The sequence below is a fragment of the Oryzias latipes genome, chromosome 13 (assembly GCF_002234675.1).
Source record: "Oryzias latipes chromosome 13, ASM223467v1".
Classification (NCBI taxonomy): Eukaryota; Metazoa; Chordata; class Actinopteri; order Beloniformes; family Adrianichthyidae; genus Oryzias; species Oryzias latipes.
In genome coordinates this window covers 32,389,826-32,402,206 of record NC_019871.2, presented here as the reverse complement: position 1 = coordinate 32,402,206, position 12,381 = coordinate 32,389,826, and the positions used below count along the sequence as shown (strand labels likewise).

General features: G+C 43.1%; 1 protein-coding gene across 1 annotated transcript in view; it reads right to left on the bottom strand.

Moving 5' to 3' along the window:
* The window catches only part of clstn2 (calsyntenin 2), a 404,311-nt gene that overhangs the window by 10,653 nt on the left and 381,277 nt on the right, over window positions 1–12,381 (bottom strand). Inside the window, exons 12-13 of the mRNA XM_011483059.3 lie at window positions 8,584–8,795; window positions 4,827–4,997 (exon numbers count right to left, since the gene is read on the bottom strand). Coding sequence (XP_011481361.1) covers window positions 4,827–4,997; window positions 8,584–8,795 — 383 coding nt within the window. The remainder of the gene's footprint in view (window positions 1–4,826; window positions 4,998–8,583; window positions 8,796–12,381) is intronic.

Here is a 12,381-nt window from a genome sequence, read left to right as displayed (position 1 = left end):
GGTTCAGAGCACTGTCTAGTGGGTCTAGATGACCCAATGCCCAATGTCAAAGTTCCTTGGATAGCACAAGGGTTAAAGGGAAAACAGGCCTGTGGGCTGATAAAGACCTGGAATAAAGAGGGATTTTCCTGAATTCTAAAGAGGGGGGGGTGTTTTTCAGTGGAGATTTTGTTTGCTTTAAGTCAAATTTTGAAGCCAAAACTTTTATTTTGATAGAACAAAGTTTTAGTCAAGTTTGAACTGGCTGCATTAAGCTAACATTGTCAGCAGATCTGGCTGTGGTGGCAGGGCCAAACGCAGTCAGAAAATGTGTCTGGACTGTTGGAATACTCCATTCTCTCGCTATAGTTCACCTCCCGCCATTTTTCCGAGTTTTGCTTTTTTTTTAAACAGAGTACTGTGTTCTGCCTCCTGATTGGTTGAATACCTTGCCAGTCAACCTCCTTCATCTTGTGTCTCTTGAAGTGAATGTGTTTTAATTGCTAAATCTACATAACTCTGAATTGCATCAGATCTTTGTTTTCATTTTATAATTCTGGAATTATCTTTTTAGTGAATGTTTGAACTTTGAGAGATTAAACAAGAGAGAAAAGTGCCAAAATATTCATGTTTTTTTTTCTTTTGCTTTCAGCCTTTCCCTTCAGGGGTCATCACAGCCATTCAGCTTCCTCCATCTAACCCTGTCTTCTGCATGCTCTCCTCTAACAGCAGCTACCTTCATGTCTTCCTTCCCTGCATCCAGAAACCTCCTCTTTGGTCTTCTTCTTACATGGCAGCTCCAGACTCAGCATCCTTCCACCAATAGATTCACTGTCTCTCCTCTGGACATGTCAGAACCGTCTCAGTCTGTCATCTCCAGAACCTCTAACGTGTGGTCCTCATTCCTGATCCACCTGGTCTCTCCCAAAGAGAACCTCAGCATCTTCATCTCTGCTACCTCCAGCTCTGCCTCCTGACTTTTCTTCAGTGTCTCTAGGCTGAACAACATGGCTGCTCTCAGCTGCTCTCACACCTGACACTTTTCTACACCCATTCCAACCTGCCTGCACTCGCTTCTTTTCCACACTCTCCATTCCTCTGGATTGTTGACCCGTGATATTTTAAATACTCCACCTTCCTTATCTCTTCTTCCTGTAACCTCACTCTTCCTCTTGGGTCCCTGTCTTTCACACATGTACTCCATCTTGCTGGAAGTAACCTTCATTCCTCTCTTTTCCAGGGCAAACCTCTACCTCTCTAGCTTCTTCTCCACCTTTTCCCAGCTCTCACAACAAATCACAATATCGTCTGCAAACATCATAGTCCATGATGATTCCCATCTAACCTCATCTGTCAGCCTGTCCATCACCATTGCAAACAGGAAATGGCTCAGAGCTGTCCTGAAATGCTCTAACACAGTGTTTTTCAACCAGTGTGCCGCGGCAAGGGAAATTGCCCTCATTAATATATCAGCTCTGTGTTCATCCAAACAAGCCCTGATAAAATACTGAGAAGTTAGAAATATGAAAGATCCTAAAATACTTTTTTCTTTGTGTTTATTTGATTCTATTAAAGACATTTTGATAAGAATGACGGTACCGCGATTTAGCCGCAGCTTAAACTCTGTTTTTGGAAAAGTCCCGCCCCTTTAACTGTCTCCACCAATCATACTTGGAGTCTTAATCACATGTCATCAGTCTGACCAATCAGAAGTGGTTAAAGTCTTCACTTCCTTGTTCCGATTCTGCTCATAAAGTCACTCAGTTCCAACTAAAATACCAGCTAAAGCTCGTCTTTAGCGCTGTAGCTTTCCACAGAGTCCGGTATCAGACCGTGGAACAAGTGAACAAAACAATGAAGCTCAGAGACGAGAGTCTGTCTGCGGTCGGCGGATTTTTCCACTACATCTCCCATGATGCATTGGGTTAAAGTGACAGCGCAAGTCTTAGCGCACAATGAGTCTCTCCTCTTAACGTCTTAAAAAAACAACGAACACACAAACAGTTTTTGAATCTTTTAACTTAACTTTTATTACCGGTACATCTTTTAGAAAAAAAACAACTGCAGCTTCCAGCTTTTTCTGCCACAATTATCACAAAAATGCATGTGAGATCATGGAGGGACTGTAGATTAATACAGACTATGAGCGTTTCCTTTTTTTTTTTTTATTTTATTTTTGGATGCTGGTGTGCCACAGGATTTTTGTCAAGGTTAAAGTGTGCTGTGGCTCAAAAAAAGGTTGAAAAACACTGATCTAACACACGTCTCTGTCACTCTCTGGGTAGCCAGTCATAAGGTTTCTCTTGATCTACAAAGACACTGTAAAGCTCTCTGACCTCGGCACTTCTCTATAATTATTGTCAAAGCAAATATTGGATCTGTATTTCTCTTTCTTGGCATGAAACCATCCTGCTGCTCACAAGTGTTCACTTCTGCTCTTAGTCTAGCCTCAACTACTCTTCCCAATAACCTAATTGTTTGGCTCATCAGCTTTATTCCTCTGTAGTTGCCACAACTCTGCTCATCTCCTTTATTCCTAAAAATGGGCAGCATCACACTTCTCCTCCATTCCTCAGGCATCTTCTCACCCCCCAAGATCCTGTTGCACCACCCAGTCAGAAACTCCACTCCATCTCTAGACACTTCCATATCTCCACAGGTATATCATCAGGACCAAGTGCCTTTCCACTCTTCATCCTCTTCAATGCCCTCTTCAGTTTACCCTTACTAATCTTTGTTACTTCCTGCTCCACAAAAGTCACACTTTCTATTTTTTGTCCTCTCATTTTCTTCATTCATCAACTCTTCAAATTATTCTTTCCATTTTTCCACAACACTACTGACACCTGTCGACACATCACCATCCCCATCCTTAATCACCCTGACCTGCTGCATGTCCTTTCATATCTGCCTTGCTAATCTGTAAAGGTCAGTTTCTCCCTCTTTACTACCCAACCTAGCATACAAGTCATCATAAACCCCTAGTTTGGCCTTTGACCCCTCTACTTTCACCTCACACTATCTCCCTGTAATTCTGTCTACTCTCCTCAGTCCTCTCAGTGTCCCACTTCTTCTTAGCTAGCCTCCTACTCCGTATACACACCTGCTCCTACTCTTTCCATCACCAAGTCTCCTTATCAGCTGTCTTTCCTGGTGACACACCAAGTACACTCCTACCTGTCTCCCGATCACATTATTATTATTATTATTACAGAGCCTGTTTCAACTGCTTCTTAAAAGTCATCATACATTCTTCTTTTTTCAGTTTCCATCAGGTTGTCCTCTTCTCTGCCTTGGCCCTTTCTTTCTTTATCTTCCAGAGTCATCCTACACACAACCATCCTATGCTGTCTGGAAACACTCTCACCTACCACTACTTTGCAGTCACTGATCTCCTTCAGATTACACCGTCTACACCAGATGTAGTCTTTCTGTGTTCTTCTACCTCCACTCTTATAGGTCATTCTTTGTTCCTGTCTCTTCTCTTCCTGGATACCAAACCTGCCCATTGCCTCCTCTTCACCTCTGTTTCCTGCACCAACATGTCCATTGAAATCTGTACCAATGACAACTCTCTCACTTCCAGTGATGCTCATCATCCCTTCATCAAGGTCCAACCAGAATGTCTCCTTCTCCTCCAGCTCACATCCTACCTGTGGGGTAAACCCACTAACAACATTAACCACCACACCTTCCATTTCTATCCTCAGACTCATCACTCTATCTGACACTCTTTATACCTCCACAACACTCCCAACAAACTCCTCCTTTAAGATAACTCCCCCTCCATTTCTCCTCCCATCTCCACCATGATAGAACAACATGAACCCTGTTCCTAAGTGTCTAGTCTTGCCACCTTTCCACCTGGTCTCCTGGACTCAGAGTATGACTACCTTCCTCCTCTGCATCATGTCAACTAACTCTCTACCTTTTCCTGTCATAGTTCCAACATTCTCTAGTCTCAGTCCAACACTCATGACTTTCCTCTTCTCTCCCTTCCTGCCTGCTGTCCTCCTTCTTGGACCAACAGTGGCCCAATTTCCACCGGCACCTTGTTGCTGAATGTACTGATGGTGGTTGTTGTTAACCAGGGCCTTGACTGATCCGGCATGGATATCATTGGTCTCAGATTTTGGTTTGGCAAAGATTTTACCCTAACCCTAACCCTTCCTGACACAACTCTTTTTATTCATCCGAGCTTGGAACCAGCATAATGAGACCCTGTTTGGGCCCCTCATGGCTATATAGAAAATGTTCATATCTGTCTGGGAAAAGTGTATAAAGTGTGTAGTCAGGAGTTTTATAACCTTCATCTGTAATCCTACTTCACAGATTTCACCTATTGCAAATTATTTCTGAACTTAACTACCGCAATAAATGAGGGAATACTTTATATAGAGAAAAACAGTATTTAACTTATGGACTGTCTGGATAACATACATGAATGGTTTTTAACCAAAAGACATGCATATAGTTCTGTATTTACAAGCCTGGATTCTCTTGGCAAAAGAAATTGTTTACACAGGATGGATTTTTCTCTTTAGACCCGCAATTTATATTTTTCGAGGTCAGAGCACTGAATGCACTGAAGCATTAGAAGTATACTTCTAATGTGTTTTTATCTTGCTTTTATTTTTAGTTCATTTTTATTCATTTTACTGGTGTACTTTGTTTGGTAATCTTTTGTCTGGTTTTTGGTCACTGTACAGCACTTTAGAAACAGCTTGTTTGAGAAATGTGCTATATAAATAAAGTGGATTGGATTGGATTGGATTGGAAGTATAACCCCCCCCCCCAAAAAAAAAATAAAAAATTACCAGAACTAGCCATACTGTTTGTTGACCTACCATATATGGACATGCCAGAGGTGGAATTGGTGGCGTCCAGGTGTTTTCCCAGCATGGAGCTTCGATGTAGTTGGAGAGACTCGTGTTCCGGACTCAGTTCCTCCCCCAACACCAGGACATCACAGTAGTCCAGGTTGTGAATGATCTCCTCCAGGACACCCCCCTGATGTGCTAGAAACAACACAAACCAGATTCAAACGTCCATACATAACCATTGAGCTCATATAGATTGTGTGACCTTTTCTATATTTTTGATATAAAAGCATTGCATCTGGACTCATTATCTTTAACCCTTGTGCTATCTTAGATGACCCCCCCCCTTCCATTGACGTGTTCTCCCTACCATGACAAAGGTGGATAAAGGTGGAAAGATTTCATGTAATCCATGGACACCAGTGAAGATCACAAATCATTGAAGAAAAAAGGTTCAGAGCACTGTTTAGCGGGTCTAGATGACCCAACTCCCAACGTTAAAGTGACTAGGATAGCACAAGGGTTAATTAGGGACATTTTCTTTGAAATACATGGTTTTGCAGCTCAGATCAAACCAGTCGTGCTCCTTTGGTTTGACTGGCTTCACTTAATGAGCCAAACAAACATCAGTGCCAGTAAATTCCCTTTTAATTGTTTGGTAATTGCAGCTGCCATGCTAAAAAGACTGTGGAGGCAGCTGCCACATGCTTCGAAAAAGCCATATTCCAACAGTCCAGGACATGATGGCAACAGCTACTCCTGGACTCCAATTACCCGTGAACTCGGAACCACAGGAGCCCATGACTGTCTGTGTTCACGGCTCCTTCCGACAGCTCCCATCACAGCAGCTCCAGGTAGATGCTGGGAGCTTTATGACAGTCGACTAAACCCTAGCCTCCACTTCTCATCGTTACCCTGCCTTTCCCTACGCTCCGGGATCCCAAGGGAAAGAGGGAGCTATGCCCATTTAACGACATCCCAGTGGGCTGAGACAGAAATATGTGTGTGTGTGTGCTGGTGTGCCACATACAGTAGGATGCAGAGAAAAACAGGAAGAGTGAGCAAAACAGTGAGGGAAGGTTTGTTTCTGACGAGGAGATGCTGCATTTCTTCCTGACACTCTGCAGGGATCCCCCCCACAAGGGGCCCAAAGCTTTTTTCTTAGTCAGCTCATCATCCCAGCTTGAAGGTTTACAGGTTCTACTGGGGAGGAGAGCTAGTAACTGCAAAACAACAACCGTAATAAAAATGGACTGTTAATTTAAGTTTTGTAATTCTTTAGTTAAGAGTGTACATCTTTGGTTCTAATTTTTAATGTGTACCAAGACTTACCCCATTTAAAATGATTGCCTATAGATGTAGCTTATTAGAGCTTATTATGAACAGCAAACCTTAAAGAGGACATTTCTTTTCTCTTAAAGCTTCCAGAGAGTAAAAACTAGAGAAGAAACTGCAAGAAGTAAAGTTTTACTCAAACCCAAACTCTCTGAGGAATGTTTCCAGAACCTTGTTGAGTCTATGCCACCAGGGATTAAGGCAGTTACGAAGGCAAAAGGGGATCCAACCCGGTACTAGCAACGTGTACCTAATAAAGTGGCCGAGGGTGTAGATATCAACAAGTGCACCATAGAAATGGAAATCCAACTTCCATACAATGAAGACAAATGTTCTCAACATTTGGTTATTTTTATCAAAAGAGGAAAACTGCCGTGTGACCTTGGGTTTTACCGAAGGTGTCCGGTTAAGCCTCAGGGAGATTCTGTCATTTTGTCATAGAAGCAGACAGACAGAGCTGTGGTGGCTGAAGGAAGAGACGAATGATTGGAAAGGCAAAGCTCCGGTGAGGGCAAAAGGGGGGCTCTACAGTTGCTTGCCCTGCGAAAAGAAACAGGCAGTTTATCTTGAATCCTTTAAGCCATGGGAGAAAACAAAATCTGCCTATTATGGGGCTCCATTGTCACAGTTTCAGCCTCAAACTCACTCCATCTTTCTTTCTTTCTTTCTATTTTGTCTTTTCCTGGTGTCCAGCTAATCTCTCCCTCCCAGCTGTGGTTTCTATTACACAGACAGAAAGACTTTTTCTACCTTCTGAAAGCAATGCCACTTTCCGCTCCTCTTCCTCTGCACATTACCACACAATGGAGAGCTAAAGCCTCCCTCTCGCTCGGCTTATCTGCTCCTAATTGACTGCCGGCGGCGGGGCTCGGGGCTCAGGTGGGCGGCTCCCGCCTCTGTGGTCAGATTGTGGGACTGCGGCTTGGATTTTCGAGTTGTACTCATTTGCTGCAGGTCATGGCAATGCGACTGAGAGAATGAGTCTGCTGGTAGATCCAGGCCCTACGCAGCAGGTAGAGCTCTGCAGTGTAATGGGGACAAAAAGGGGCGGACATGAGAACAAAGAAGCAAGAAAGGGCCAAAAGAGTTGTGTGGAGAAGGAAACGGTGTGCTGAGAGAAAATGACTCAACAACTGGCAAGGCATTACGGACAAATTGCTGTAGCTGACACTGCAAGTGCCTGGGGTGGGAAGACGGGCTCGTTCTTAAAGGTACATGAGAGGATTTGAGGGGAGGACTGTAAAAACAGGCAGAAAGGAAACCACAGCACCCACTCCATGAAAATTGTATTTTGGTGTTTTGGACATGGTCTTGTGGCATCATCATCATGATGAAGGACAGAAATTGAGCTTAAAATTGCATTTCTGCAGTGCAGCTTTTAAAGACAATAAAACAAGTTCTGTTTAGATTTTGACCCTCAAAAATATACGAATGTTCTTGTCTAATAAAGTTTTCTGAGCGGGTTTTCTATGTACAAAAAAAAGAAGTTCTGCCTCTCAGGTGTTAAAAGCTGCTTTTAACTTTTGTTCACTCGAATGACATGACAGGTGGAGTTCCCGGAGAAAACCCTCGCATGCACGGGGAGAACATGCCAACTCCACACAGAAAGGCCCCCATTGGTGTTCTGGTTCAGGTCCCCCAGCCGGGACTTGAACCAGTGACCTTCTTGCTGTGAGGCAAGGGTGCTAACCACTGCACCACAATTAACTGATTCTTTTTTCCTAACTTAATTTATTTCTATTGAAGTTCTTTTTCTGTCTTACTCATTCTCCTTAAAACTAAATTAGCTTTGAAAGCATACATTTGACCTGACATGGTAAATGTTACCTTCAGAAATGTGAGTCATTGAGAAATCCAACATACACCTCACAGAGCAACGGTTTCTTCATACAAAAATCCTGTTTGGAGTTGGATCCTTATCCTGCACTAACTCCACCCCAAATGAAACAGTTCATGCCATTCATTTGGTAAACTGTTGAGGTGTAATTTCTCTTCAGCTCAGTGATTTGGTGTGAATGTACCAACACCGACCGGTCTGGCTGTGAGCTGTCAGACACGCCCAGATCCTCACAACAGCAGAATCATCCCTCAGTTGGGCTTTGATAGAATTTACACAAACATATTATCATATTTCAAAATAGAACTTATGACAGCAGCTTCCTGATCTCAGAGTTTGTGCAGATGTTCCAGATGGAAGAAGTGTTCACTGCTGCGCGGCTTCTGCCTCTAGAGGTGCTGCTAAATGTTTGTTTTGTTTCTCTGAAGGTTGTAGACAGGTGATGTTTGAAAATGCAGACAGGAATTCATCCGAAAAACGAACAACACCTGCTGAAATATTGAACAGAGACAGAGTTGTCCTCGAGGGGAGTTGCATTGTTGCTCCCAAACTTTCTGAAGTCAAACTTTACAAACAAGAACTACGTCTGTGGAGATGTTTGAAGGCGTGTACCTGTGCGGTGCGCGGTGGTGTCGGCTCTGGTAACCGTGCTGATGATGTGGAGGTCCTGGAAGAGAAAGATTCCTCCTGAAGCCCGGAAGTCAGCGGCCGGCCGGCTGAGTCTCTCCGCTCCAGAGATGGTGATCCGGGGCTCGCTGGGCTGCAGCACCATCACCACCGCATCCATGTCTGGGATGGTGATACAGGTGTCTTCCCCAAAGCACCTGGACATGCAGGGAAGAGACTTTTTAACAATTGGACTCAAACTTGTATCTGTTGACAGGATACGACCAAGGTTTTTTTCTCCTTCTACTGAGGCGCAGAGGAGCAGCACGTATTGGATTTTCAGCCGCACCATTCAGGGGTCGGCTGCAGCCGATCACCCTGTGGTTCAAGTATTGGCTTTAGTTACGCATTGATGACCCAATCCAGACTTTGAACATGACATCCTTGTGTCTGCAGTACCTCAAAGACCACCCTAATGAAAACCTGGTTTCTGGTGTTTTTAACATGTTTCTGTGGCATTTTTCTGAGGATGGGCGATATAGAAGGAACATTAAGCTAAAAGTCACATTTCTGGATATTTATTTATTCAAATTATTGTGAACCAGAGCAGACGAAAATAATGCAGTTTCAAAGTATTACATTTTTTACGTAGAAAATCAGCTGGGGGGGGGCACAAGCTCCCTTCTCTGCCCCATTCAGATGCATCCACTGTCAAACAAATAGACAAATAGTTTTCCTCGTCTGAGCTGGAATCTGGATCTAAGCTGTACAGCTGGATAGATCTGACATTGCTTGCAGTTATTATTGGTTGAATGCTATAAATCCTTCAATCTTTGTTTTCCTGTTTCTCTTTCTTCATTCTAGTCTCTTCCTCCATGTTTTGCCACTTAACTCCCACAATTTCTCCCCTATTTTAACCATTCAACTATTCAAATGTTCAGCTCTTTCAGCTTATTCCAGTTATGACTTTTGGTTTTAAAATTCTTCAACTTTTGAAGATATTCCAGTATTTCCAGGATTGCCTCCACTGAAATACATAGGGAATCCTTATTCGATACGCTGGTTCGAAACCCATCGCTGGCATTTTTCATAACAATATCTTTTTTGTTATTGTGCTGTTTATTTATGCTCAACTTTGATAATTTCTTTCTTGCCAGTTTTACCTTTTAAGTTTCATTCAGCAATACAGCGTTCAACCCTGCATTTTCTTCTGGAAATGCAGCTCCTTCTAGTTATTCTTAATCTTTATTAAATAAATATTAGGTTGAGGTTTTCAGGGCTATAAGGTATCAGGAGAGCGTGTAAACAGAGAACTCTCAGCAAGAAGGAGAGGAATGGGGGTGGGGTTGCTCCGTGCCATGTGGTCTCGCCCACAACTCCCTCTCTGAATTTCTCCTGCTGCTCTGCAGAAACTATGTCCTAGGAAACGACACAGGTTTACTGATTTGGGCTAAAACGTCATAATCATAATCAAAAGACCACTGGGAACCCTTTGAAAACCGGTGAAAAGATGATCAGAGTGGGACTTTAAAGCCTTTGGTAGCCCAGCGTGGTCAAACTTGACTGAACTCAGCACCAAAGCTCAGACGAGATCAGTCCAAAATAGCTCAGCTGTACGGCGGCGGCTGCAGAATGAGCTCCAGAACGCAAACAAAAGAAGTCTTTTAAGAAAAGTCTCCGACTTTCCCAAAGGAAAACCAACATTTACTGGAAGCTTTTTATCAAAATGTGTTCACTCCAATCCAGAGCCCGCTGTGGCGCCACTCAGGGGCTTGAATGCTCCGTCATGTTAGCGTGAAGGCAGCACACCTGCAGCACGGCACCTGCTGTGTGTTCATACATGCAGGTCTGTCTGTCTGAACGCCTGGTAGCTTCTGATAGCATGCAGCCATGAACATGTGTTAGCTCCAGAGGATTTAGGGCTGAGTTCATCACAAAGCCATGCTGAGAGTAAATGCTTTCCTGTGCACACACTGAGCTGCTGTATTCACACGTGGATTTGAACTCAATAAGCTTGAACTCCTGATGGATTTGCTGATGCAGGCAGACGAAGGACTGAATACCAATCAAGTAGAGAACACGGCATATTAAAATAAAAAAAAGATGGGATGGGAGGGGCTGGAGTGCATTGGTTTTTGGGAGGATGTGAGATGGAAAAGTCACAAAAAGATGGCAGATTTGTTCTCAGTTTACATTTCACAAAGGCTTTTCAAGCAGCCAAACATCTGTCAGTGGGCGGGACTACAGAGGATTCTCTCCCCTGCTGAGGCTTAGTGAGCAGCTGCAGGAAATCATAATTATACGTCTATATGTTATGGAAATCTTTTCCACTTGATTGGAAAGCTGCTTTTGCTTTCAGATTCAGAAATATTTTGAATTAACGTGACTCCAGTGATGACTAGGTTTTTTTTTTGCTCTTGCTTAGCTCAAAATAAAAAAGTGACAGTATTTAACATTTATTTATTATTAAATATTTTTCTATCAGTTATTTTTATTTAACATATTTAGTTCTAGTCATTTTTAGTTAAGACTGTCATAATTAAAATAAAACTTTGTTGCCTGAACAAAGTTTGTTTGTTTGTCTTTTTGTTTTTTAACAAATATATTATTAATAATAATAATACAGCTCTTTTAAATAACATAAGCAAAACTAATTAGCAAATTTTCAAATGCAAGAACCAGTCTGACCTAAGAAAAAGGAAAAGTTAAAATTTTACGGCAACTGGGCAACTTGTAGACATGGGTCAGTGGCCGCTCAGGCAAATTTGGAGGTGCGGTGGCAGTCCAGTGACAGGCGGGGGGCAGGAAGGCAGCAGCACAATAATTTACTGATGGGAAGGTCCCCAAAATGGGCATGGGGTGACTGTCACCCTCCAGCCACCCCCACTGCCACTGTCCGACTGTTACAAATCACACAGTAGAGGTGCAGACAATCGACGAGGGCTGTTGAGATGGGCCGGGGGCAATGACCGCATGTTAATCTGGTGATCCTGTGGGTCCAAGTGAAGCATTGATGCTGCATTGATGCTCTTCATCCGATGAAGACTCCTGCTGGGGTTGGACCTTTGCTTTCTTGGGCGCTGGGGTTCTCTGCCCTTGCTGGGTCTTCTGGGAGGCGTGTTGTCTAAAAACTTGTAAATATTTAAATTGACAATTTTATAATTTGTGCTCAAAATTTGAGTTTGTAATGACCAGTGGAGCAGAATGGCCCACTTTTTATGTACCCCCCAGGCTACCGGGGGGACTGGGAAAAACTGGGAAACCAACCAAATCAGCAAAGGATCAAAGACTTCTTTCCTCCACTGTATGTGAGGGCTTCTCCCACCTCTGTGCCACCTGCAGGTGTTTGGAAGGATGGTTGTGACTCCTGAGGTTCTGTTCACAGACTGCTCTCCCGTCACTTTCTTTACTGCCTCTGGAGCTTTTGCAGATGTGTTTGTGAACGACTCTCTGCTGCAATTCACTTCTGTTGATATAAACATGCGTTTTAACAACTTCTGCCTGATGTTCCATCCACTTCAGCAGCTTCTGATAATACCTAGATTGCCGTTCTTTGGTGCTGCAGAGCTGCAAATCTTGCTGAACGCTCTCAGGACTGTCTATCGGAGGTCCAGAAGCTCCTGAAATAACTTGATTTCTTCTTTGTGTCAATCTGATTTATTTTTCTTGCTGTTTTTTTCTTCGCAATACACTTTCCAAATATAGGTGCTGTCTCCATCAGGACATAAAGAGTTAAATCAAGACTGTTGAATCACCTCTTCATTTGAGGTTTATTCTAATGTCAGTTTTACTTCACAATCAAAA